This window comes from Paroedura picta, chromosome 3 (assembly GCF_049243985.1).
Source record: "Paroedura picta isolate Pp20150507F chromosome 3, Ppicta_v3.0, whole genome shotgun sequence".
Taxonomy (NCBI): domain Eukaryota; kingdom Metazoa; phylum Chordata; class Lepidosauria; order Squamata; family Gekkonidae; genus Paroedura; species Paroedura picta.
In genome coordinates this window covers 6,270,362-6,281,030 of record NC_135371.1, presented here as the reverse complement: position 1 = coordinate 6,281,030, position 10,669 = coordinate 6,270,362, and the positions used below count along the sequence as shown (strand labels likewise).

The 10,669-nt window shown below is 48.5% G+C and overlaps 2 protein-coding genes across 5 annotated transcripts in view; both read left to right on the top strand.

The window, feature by feature from the left end:
• LOC143834116 (uncharacterized) overlaps positions 1 to 10,669 on the top strand; it is a 34,546-nt gene that overhangs the window by 14,383 nt on the left and 9,494 nt on the right. The gene's annotated exons all lie outside the window — the stretch shown is intronic.
• Positions 2,376 to 8,764, top strand: LOC143834037 (uncharacterized). 4 transcript variants are annotated; one of them, XM_077330564.1, is made up of 4 exons: positions 2,376 to 2,486; positions 4,058 to 4,741; positions 6,473 to 6,593; positions 7,508 to 8,764. In XM_077330564.1, the coding sequence occupies exons 2-4, from the start codon at positions 4,157 to 4,159 to the stop codon at positions 8,470 to 8,472; spliced, it is 1,671 nt and encodes a 556-aa protein (XP_077186679.1). In that variant the 5' UTR covers positions 2,376 to 2,486; positions 4,058 to 4,156; the 3' UTR covers positions 8,473 to 8,764. The 4 variants fall into 4 exon arrangements, with proteins under 4 accessions (XP_077186679.1, XP_077186678.1, XP_077186681.1 ...); XM_077330563.1 differs by having other exon boundaries at positions 2,386 to 2,502; XM_077330566.1 differs by having other exon boundaries at positions 2,426 to 2,502; positions 4,061 to 4,741.

Here is a 10,669-nt window from a genome sequence, read left to right as displayed (position 1 = left end):
TAAAGAACGGCGGCCTCTAACTTGGAGAGCCGGGTTCGATTCCCCACAGGCAGCTGGCCGGGTGACCTTGGGACAGTCCCAGTTCTCTCAGAGCTCTCTCAGCCCAACCTCCCTCACAAAGTGTCTGTTACGGGGAGAGGAAGGGAAGGCAATAGTAAATCGCTTTGAGACACCTGTGGCCTGCTGAGTGACCTTGGGACAGCTTCAGTTCTCTCAGAGCTCTCTCAGCTGCACCACATTCACAGGGAGTCTGTTATGGGGAGAGGAAGTGAAGGTGATTGTAAACTGCTTTGAGACACCCAAGGCCTGCTGGGTGACTGCGGCCCACTCCCAGTTCTCTTGGAGCTCTCTCATCCCCACCTTCATAACAGGGTGTCTGTTGTGCAGAGAGGAAGGGGAAAAGTGTTTGTAAACCACTTTGAGACTCTTTTGGGTAGTAAAAAGCAGGGTGCAAAAGACCATCTCTTCTAGGGGCAACAGTGAAAGAAGCATGGGGGCACATAACATATTATCTACAGTAAAAAAATTGAAACAGAAGGAGTAGTGTGGACACTTCTGTACTGTGATTAACCCATGTGGATTCGGGCAGCGAGATGTTTCTGTATCTGTGACCTAATTTCACACAAGAATGGAAATGAGTTTGAAAGCAGAACTGGGAGGAATTGGCTGCCATGTAATCTCCCCCTAAGAAGAGTCTCCAGTCTGATTTTCCCATCACATATCTGATGGCTCTGGAAAGCTCATCTGTAACCATTAGTATGCCCTCATAGACTGGACAATCCCTCCCCTTACTCTTCCCACCCCCAAGCTCTAGCGCCAATTGTATTCGTCTATACAACAGGCTTTGCCCCTAGTATTAGAATAATACGTGACCCGGGCTCTCAGAATTCCCAGCTTCCATTAAAAAAAAAAAGAGAGTCCCTTTCATTGAGAAGGTATGCCTTTCCCTTTATATCTTCACAATTAAAAGGGCTGGAGACTTCTCTCATTTGCAGGGAATTCAACACCTGTCACACTTACGAATGCAATGATACTCCACTGGCAATTAACACACACACACACACCTTTCATGCCCATGCCAGGGTAAACAGGGGCAGTCTTCGCCCACAGGCACCCAGTGAAGCTACCCCAGGCCCTGTACTGGGAGGCCCCTAACCACACATGGGGGAGGAAAATAAAAGAGTGAACTGCCACAGTTTGACATTCGAGGCCTTGCCTTCTCAGTGGTGGCCCTTCTTATCCACATTCATCCACACACCATCCAGGGCTTATAGATGGGAAATTCCTGGGGGTGGAACCAGAGGGAGGGACCCAGTGAGGTATAACATCATACCTCCCATACTTTGGAAATTGCCAGTGTATCCCGGGGAATGGCTCTTTACTTCCTTCCTTTCCACCCTGCCTCGCTGTCCCCAACGAGGACCCAAAGCAGCTTACATTGTTCTCCCTGCCTCCCTCCATTTTATCTGCACAACAACCCTGTGAGCTAGGCCTGGCTGAGAATCTGCAATTGACCCAGGGTTGCCCAGTGAGCTTCCGTGGCACAGTGGGGAGTCCAGCCTGGGTCTTCACTCTGGGAGACCTCCAGGCCCCATCTGGAGATAGAACCATAGAATCATAGAGTTGGAAGGGGCCACACAGGCCATCTAGTCCAACCCCCTGCTCAACGCAGGATTAGCCCAAAGCACCCGAAAGCATCCAAGAAAAGTGTGTATCCAACCTTTGCTTGAAGCCTGCCAGTGAGGGGGAGCTCACCACCTCCTTAGGCAGCCTATTCCACTGCTGAACTACTCTGACTGTGAAAATTTTTTTCCTGATATCTAGCCTATATCGTTGAACTTGAAGTTTAAACCCATTACTGCGTGTCCTCTCCTCTGCAGCCAACAGAAACAGCATCCTGCCCTCCTCCAAGTGACAACCTTTCAAATACTTAAAGAGGGCTATCATGTCCCCTCTCAACCTCCTTTTCTCCAGGCTGAACATTCCCAAGTCCCTCAACCTATCTTCATAGGGCTTGGTGATGACAACAAGGCTCATCCCCATCTGGATCCATATACTTGAATTCTTTTGTTGGCACACTCTGAAGACAGGCGGTATTTTGTTCTGGGTTGGCTTGGCAGGGAGCAGCTGTCGGCTTCCCTATTGCCTGAGGACACATCTTTGTGCACTTAGGAGCCTCTTTGCCCTCTGAAGGGGAGGGTTGCAAAAAGGAGGGGTTTCAGGGCCCTGCAGCAGCCCCCCTCTTTCCCTGGGGATGCTGCACCAAAGTCAAGCCCACCTGCCCTTCTCTCCAATCAGTGGGAAATTGGGTGGCGAGGAAGGGGTTAAGATAGCTGACTTTTGAGTCCCAGAGTGGCCAGGTGGAAAGGCAAAAGGAAAGGAGACCGGTTCCTTCCTGTCCTTTTCGGGGGAAAGCGGATGTTTGCATCCTCCTCCTGCGTCTTGCAGCGGGGGAGCCGCTTCTGGTGCCCGGGGATTGCCGGCAGGTGAGGCGGAGGGCAGGTGAGCGAAAGGTGCGCCCGGGAGGAGGGAAGATCTTGCCCATCTGGTCGGGCTGCTTTGCTTCTCTTGGCCTCAGGATCCCAGTCGGAGGTCTGCTTCCAGTTGCAGAGCAGTTGAGATATGTAGACCGAGTTACTTAGCTCTGTTACTCTGTCGGGGCACAAAAAAAAAAAAATCAAGAGTCCAGTAGGGCCTTCAAGACTGATATAATCGACTTAGTTCGAGAAGCAATATCAAATCAATACTTTTTAAAATGTTAAAGAACTGAGAAAGTTCTCAAAGTTTTGAGTCCAGCGGCATCTTCAAGGCTAACAAAGTTTAAGTCCAGATATAAGCTTTCGTGTGCAGAGCAGGAGTGGTTTAAGGATTCGCGGGGCCCTAACACAGTTGCAGAGGGAGCGCCCAGACTGGAGGTGCATGGCCCCCCCCCCAAAGTTGAAAGGGGTGTCACTCCGAGGGTCCTTAAAGAGGGAAAAGGGGGGAGGAGAGAGACTGCAGCCCTGATCCATAGAGGGAAGCAAAACACGGGCCCTAGGGTGTGGGGCCCGTAGCACATGCTACATGGATAAACCAGCCCTGGTGCACAGCTTACTTCTTCAGGTACAGGGGAAAAGTCATTTATTCATTTATTACATTCATTGACCAGAATGTCAAATATCATATATACAGTATTAATAATAATGCTTAAGAGATATAATAAAGCATAAACAGAATATATCTTCCTACAAAACCATAGCAATTTCAAAAAAAATCACATCATTGACTAGAATTATACAATTAGCGGGCTAATACAGTGGGATTATGACTGGGGAAGGCACTGGCAAACCACCCCGTATTGAGTCTGCCATGAAAACGCTGGAGGGCGTCACCCCAAGGGTCAGACATGACTCGGTGCTTGCACAGGGGATACCTTTACCTTACCAGTGGGATTATATAACAAAATAAATAAACATGAATCTATGACTTGCTTTTGTGATCTAGTCCAGGATCCTGTTACCCATGGTGATCACCTGAGTGCTTCCAAGAAGCGTCCAGCAGGATAAGAAAGGGATTGTCCCTCACCTGCTGCCATCTCCCAAAAATGGATGCTCAACGGTACACTGCCTCTGAAACAGAAGGTTCCATTTACCCACTGTTAGCTATTAAATTCTTAGGAACTATCTAATGAATTTATTGCATGCTCTTGTAACCGTGCACCTTGACACATTACTAGACCTTGGAGTTTACCGGGATATGGAGGCTTCAGTCAACGGTTTCTCTGTAGCGAGAGACAGCTCGGTGTTGTGGTTAAGAGTCGCAGTCTCTAATCTGGAGAATCAGCTTTGATTCTTCACTACTCAACAGGCAGCCAGCTGGGTGACCTTGGGCGAGTCACAGTTCTCTCAGAGCTCTCTCCGCCCCACCTACCTCACACAGGGTGTCTGTTGTGGGGAGAGGAAGGGAAGGTGATTGTAAGCCTCTCTGAGACTCCTTCAGGTAGTAAGAAGCGAGGAACAAAAAACAGCTGTTCCTTTATTACCGTTTTCTTTTCTCTTTATTTTTTCCTCGCCCACAGAAGACTCTGGTATTATCTGAAAACGTCATCAGGTCCCACCTTTCGTTGAAGAGTTCCGATGCTTCGACATCCTGTTTGGAAGATCATCTCAAAGAAGAAATGGAAAAAGCAGACGGTCTCACAACGGGGAGGACCAGCAAACAAGAGCTAGAGGAAAAGCTTTCCCAAAATTGGGATGCCCAGTTCCAGGAATTCCTGAAGACCCTTCAGACTCCCTGCTCTAGAGGGGGTGGCCCACAACAACCTGAACCGAGAACAACGGATCCAGCACCTTCCAAAGGCCTGACTGAGCCTGGTGGGTTGGGGGCTTCCCAGCCCCAGTCAATTCCCACCGGAGAAGCAAAGCAGGGCCATGAAGGGAAGGAGAAGAGAATCCGAACTTGGGATGCCATCCGGGTAGAAATGTGGCGTTCGCGCTTCAGGACACTCGCCTACCAAGAACTGGAGGGCCCTCGGGAGACCTGCCGGCAGCTGCAGGAGCTGTGCTGTCAGTGGCTGAGGCCCAAGAGGCACAGCAAGGAGCACATCCTGGACCTGCTTGCCCTGGAGCAGTTCTTGGCTGTCCTGCCCCCAGAGATGCAGCGCTGGGTCAGCGAGAGTAATCCAGAGAACTGCGCCCAAGCGGTGAGCCTGGCGGAGGAGTTCCTGAAAGCGCAGCAAGGTGCCAAGGGATGGGAAACACAGGTGAGAACAAGAACCTTCTCCCCATAATTCGGTGAGGGCTTCCTCCATTTATGAAACAAAACCACAATATAGTGGAGTATAAAACCAGAACAAAGGTTGAGCCCAGTGGCACCTTTAAGACCAAGGTTTTTAAGGTTTGTAGGCTTTAAAGGCCTCTTGTGGCGCAGAGTGGTAAGGCAGCAGACATGCAGTCTGAAGCTCTGCCCATGAGGCTGGGAGTTCAATCCCAAGAGCTGGCTCAAGGTTGACTCAGCCTTCCCTCCTTCCGAGGTCGGTAAAATGAGCACCCAGCTTGCTGGGGGGTAAACGGTAATGACTGGGGAAGGCACTGGCAAACCACCCCGTATTGAGTCTGCCATGAAAACGCTGGAGGGCGTCACCCCAAGAGTCAGACATGACCCAGTGTTTGCACAGGGGATACCTTTACCTTTACCTTTTAGGCTTTAAAGGTGCCACGGAATGTGAACTTCTGCTGCTTCACACCAACACAATAGCCCTCCTGCATTGATAGAATTGGAGTAATCTATTATGGGTCTCGTACAATAATCAACAGCCCAAACTTGGATCAGCCACGCTAACTGGATCTCCTCAGATCCTGACAGCTAAGCCCCAACCTGGTGGAATGAGCTCCAGGAAGAGCTGAGGGCCCCACAGGAGCTTTCGCAGTTCTGCAGGGCCTGTAAAACAGCTCTTCCGCTGGGTCTTTGGTTGAGGCCATGGCATGGAAGATCGAGGGCCCCCTCTACAACTCCATATTTTACATTGCATAAGAGATTAAGAGCTAGATCGACTGATGCCCCTGGAGGGTATCTTCCCCCTGAAATGCTAGGGGAGGGGTTGTCAGAGTAGGGGGGTAGCTGGGGGTGGGTCTCTTTCTTATTTGCTCGCTGCCAGAGTATTATTTTAATATGGATTATTGGGTTTTTGAATGTTTCTGTATTGGGGCTTGTATTGTTATTGTAACCCGCTGATGGATGTTTATGGAGAGTGGCGGGTAATAAATCCAATGAGTGAGTGAGTGAGTGAGTGAGTGAGTGAGTGAGTGAGTGAGTGAGTGAGTGAATGAATGAATGAATGAATGAATGGTATAATCTGCTCTGACTGGCAGTGGCTCTCCAGGCTTTGAGGCTGAGGTCTTTCCCATCACCTCCTGCCTGGTCCTTTTAACTGGAAATGTTGGGAATTAAACCTGAGGTTTTACCACAGAGGTACGGCCCCTCCCCAGTGAGATATTTATTCCCAGTATTTATGGTCTGCCTTTCTCGCTGAACTCAAGGCAGATTGTGCAGATTGTGTCAGTATTATCAATAATGGGACATAGAATCATAGAATAATAGATTCATAGAATCATAGAGTTGGAAGGGACATCCTGGGTCATCTAGTCCAACCCCCTGCTCAACGCAGGACACTCACAACCCCATCGCTCATCCACTGTAACCTGCCACCCCCTTGAGCCTTCCCAGAATCAGCCTCTCCGTCAGATGGCTCTCCAGCCTCTGTTTAAAAATCTCCAAAGATGGAGAACCCACCACCTCCCGAGGAAGCCTGTTCCACTGAGAAACCGCTCTGTCATTCAATAAACAAGGATATAGGACTAGGCTGTAGAGGTCTGGAACCGACCAACCAGTAGACTTGAATTCATACTTCTGTGTATTGTGGAGTTTACCGTAAGTCTCCACGCTGTCTGCCCCCTGATTTCATTTTTTATTCCTCCCCCTGATTCCGATTAAGAGCTCATCAGAAGACCTGTTTGTAAATCCACCCGAGACATGCAAGGAATTGCCCGGAGCAGCGAAGGATCCGTGTTTCGCAGAAGCCAGAAAGTGCGTTGAAGGAAGCACAAATGTCTCAGGTAAGACTGACCAGGCAGGGTAAGACTGAATGAATTCCTGAAGGTGTTCCAGCGGCAGCTATATTGCTCTTTTGAACAGAATGGGCCCTCTTCCAGGTCTGTGGACAATGGTAGCAGTTCCATATTTCTGAAACTGAACAGAAAGGGAGTAAAGCCTGGGGCTTACCTGACTACAGCCTTTCTGGTAACCTCTCCTAGTCATTGGCTGGCCTGCCGTGATGTCATGGACGGTCAGGGGCGGGGAATGCTACTGGAAACAGTATATATTTTTTTCAAAGTACTTTGTCTTTTGCATGGGAAGCAGCTTCCGCTGTGGCACAATATCTCTATTAGTAAATCGGCCTAAGCCTTACAGGAGGGCGGTATAGAGAAATATAATTAATAAATAAAATAATTAAAGCTGGAAGTCAGTTTTAGGTGGCATACCAGGGCGAAGAAAAATAGAAGCCAAATTTCCTAGTTGCTAAAGGGAATTTCCTAGTTGCTGAAGGGAAAATCTTGCCTTTATCCCACTCCAAAAGGACATTGGAGAGCTGGAAACTTCCTCTCAGTCCCAGAGCCAGGAGGCAACCTCAGGAGAAGGCCTCAGTCCCTGTGCTCCAGAGGAACTGGTTGGCCATGACTGAAGCAGGATGCTTGTCCAGATGGACCACCTGTCTGATCCAGCAGGGCTCTTCTGATGTTCACGACTTGGAGACCTTCTTCTGCCCTTGTGTCCAAATGATGCCAGAACCATGCTAAAAAAAGGTCCTGACACCCACAGGTCACGTTCAGAATCTGTACACTCTTTCACCTTTGTCAAGCGGTAGGTGGTCCATCCATCCGTCTTTTGACAATCGGTGACTGGTTGATTTACTGATCTCAAGTCACATCACCTAAACTCACTTCTGGGTTCTCCCCTTTTCCTCCGGCAGGCAATGGGTGGCTGAGCAAACCTGACGAGAAGCTGACACCGTTCTTGGAAATCGCTGAGGAAGAGGAACTGCAGGAGAGGCTGTCGGAAACAGCCAAAGAGAACGATTCTCCTCAGGGCGGAAAAGGGGATGAGAATCCAAGCAGAGCAGAGAGTCAGAATGGAAACAACCATGAGATGGAGACCACGGAGCCCGTTCTTTCTGAAGGCCCTGGCCAAGCTCTCGGTGAAGCCCTAGGCTTGCAGCAGGTCAAGAGCATGAAATGTGAAGCCCACGAGGACAGCTTGAGTCCAAGCCCACACCTCTTGACTCACGAGACAAGCCAGGCAGGAGGGAAAACGTACGAATGCTGGCATTGTGGCCAGAACTTTGCTAGCAGCTCGGACCTTTTGTCCCATGAGAGAAAGCACATGGGCGAGAAACTGTATAAGTGTGCCCACTGTGGGGAAAACGAGAGAATTTACATAGGGCAGAAGCCCCACAAATGCTCCCACTGTGGGTCAAAATTGCGAGAGGGAATGCACAATGTGGAGAAACGTTCTAAGTGCACGGTGTGTGGAGATAGCTTCGAAAGCAACTCAGGTCTCAAAATCCACCAGAGAGTCCACAGGGACAAGAAACCGTACAAATACCCCGCCTGCAACAACAACGCCAGCTGGCGCTCTCCTCTGGTGGTGCACGGAAGGATCCTCACAGGGGAGAAGCCCTACCGATGCTCAGACTGTGGGATAAGATTCTCCACCAATTACGGCCTCCGTCTACATCAGAAAATTCATGCCGGAGAGGAGAAGCCGTTTGAGTGCCCAGTCTGCGGGAAACGTTTCCGCTATAGTTCGGAAGTCCTCAGCCACCAGAGCGTCCACGGAAGTATTCAGCCCCTTCTGTGCTCAGACTGTGGGCGGAACATCGGGAGAACGGACACGTTGCAGAAACCGTACAGATGTTCGGATTGTGAGAAGAGGTAGACACGGTGCACGATCCATCTCAGGAAAAAACGGAGCTGAACTCGCTAATGCTAATACCTTGGCACCGGGAGACCTCCGGCCAATCTCTCATGAACATTATTATGAGAATACAGTGAAGGAATGGGTAACCATGTATTCCAAGAGGAGCTCTTGGGGTTAAGTCTGCTTCTCCATGCTTTTTGAGATCTCTCTGTAACCTCCTTGGGGCAGGAATCTATGTTTTGCTTTCGATTCTCTTTAAAGCAAGGACTCTGAAATCAGGTGTGAAGGGTAAATAGGTATTTTTTTTAGACAGAGAGGGGTACTGTCAGCCTAATTTGAATTTTTTTTTATCACATAAGGGTTTGGGCTGAGGGAAAGCGGTTGTTTCTGACAGCTTCTAGGGATGTCAGTGCATGTGGTTTGGAGCAAGGGGTTGACATAGTGGGGCATGGTTCCCACTGCTCCATCCCATATATCTTTTTGGAGCCTGGTCACAAGTATAATCCAAGTCTTTTAAAGTCATTTTGGCTGTGGTGGGGGCAGAGAGGGAAGTTCAAACACCTTTTGAAGTGTTGCTCATTTCAGTGGAAGAACGTTCTGCTGGGGGAAGAGAGCCATCTTGGAAGAGATTTCTAAGTTTGCCTCAATTGACTGAGGTATCTCTGCTGGGCTTTCCTTTGTAAATTGATGGCCTGCAACTTTTAAAAAAATGGCCAGGTTATTTGAAGAGGAACTCCTTGTTTTGTAGTTGTTGGACTGTACATTTAATTGCTTATTGCTGGGGTATTTGTGTTCTGTTTCTGTTGTCACCTCAGTCAAGCTTTGATACACATCAGACTGCAGTGTTTTCATGGTCATTATTAAATTTTCTGAACCTAAACATTCACACACCACTAAATTAGTCGACTTTTAAGAGATACTTGCGATTAATCACATAGAGCTTCCATGTAAAGAAGCAGGCGATCTCTCAAACAATGGCTAAACAGAATTTCCGTATTCACTAGTGGTATAGCTTGGAACACACAGCTGGGGTTGTGGGGTGTGACACAACTAACAGGAGAGCATCTGAGTGGCTTCTTATGGAAGCAGGATGAAGAACTCGATGTTCTGGTTGGATCTTCCTTCTTAAGTTGAAAAGACTAGGAAAGTGATGTCATAAAAGGGATGTCAGCATTAAGATATCTGCCACATTTAAAGTGTCTGGGGGGGAACCCCTAAATGATTGTGTTTTTTAATAAATCCCCTCCTACTTCTGAATTGCACAAGATCTCCAGTCCCCACCTGGAGGTTAGCAACCCTATGTGACTTATCTAGTTAATAGCTAGGGCTGCCACCTTTCAAAATGCTTCCTCTAGCTGCCCCTTTAATATTCTCCAAATGTTCTCAGGCAAATGCCACACAATGATGTCAATCACGCCATGTAAAGCCTCCTCGGTTCAAGGAACAGGGGGATTTTTCCTCTGGCCAAAAGTGCATTTTGTTATTTCACTCTACAGAACTGTTCTTCATGGTTCTATTATATTCCAGCTTCTGGCTTTCCTCCAGCCTTCCACTGGAGCAGTGGCCACTCCCCTCACTCCGAGGGCATTTTCACTGGGTATTTTAAATCAGCAATAGGGCATTACTATAACATTAGGATAATATGTGACCCAGGCTCTCAGAATTCCCAACTTCCATTTTAAAAAAGTTAGTCCCTTTCATTGAGAAGCTATGCCTTTCCCTTTCTACTTTCTCAACAAAAAGGGCTAGAGATGTTTGCTCTTTTAAAATGATTGCCTGGAATTCAGAGAACCTGTCAGTACAATAATACTCCGTTGCCATTTAATAACCCCCTCTCAGGGCAGTGCACAGGTAAACATGGACACTCTTAGCCAACAGGCAACCAGTGAAGCTACTTCTAACCACCGATGGCCTTCTCCCTGACGAGGGAGGAAAAGAAGAGGAAGAGCAAACTGCCACCACTTCACATACCTGAACGTGCCTTCTCAGTGGTGGCCTCTATTATCTACACTCATGCCCACACCATCCAGGGCTTAGGGATGGGAAATTCCTGGGGGTGGAACCAGAGGAGGGACCCAGTGAAGTATAACATCATACCGCCCATCCTCTGAAACAGCCATAGTATCCCGGGGAATGGATCTTAATTTTCGTACTTTCTTTATACACCAATGGGGAGGCAAAGCAGCTTACATTGTGCTCCCTGACTCCATTTTTA

What these genes read in the sequence shown, in the direction of transcription:
- LOC143834037 (XM_077330564.1), top strand. Translation starts at nt 4,157, where the DNA reads ATGGAAAAAGCAGACGGTCTCACAACGGGGAGGACCAGCAAACAAGAG. An exon ending in CCAAGGGATGGGAAACACAG is followed by an intron (nt 4,742 to 6,472) that starts GTGAGAACAAGA and finishes ATTCCGATTAAG; the next exon opens with AGCTCATCAGAAGACCTGTT. An exon ending in AGGAAGCACAAATGTCTCAG is followed by an intron (nt 6,594 to 7,507) that starts GTAAGACTGACC and finishes TTCCTCCGGCAG; the next exon opens with GCAATGGGTGGCTGAGCAAA.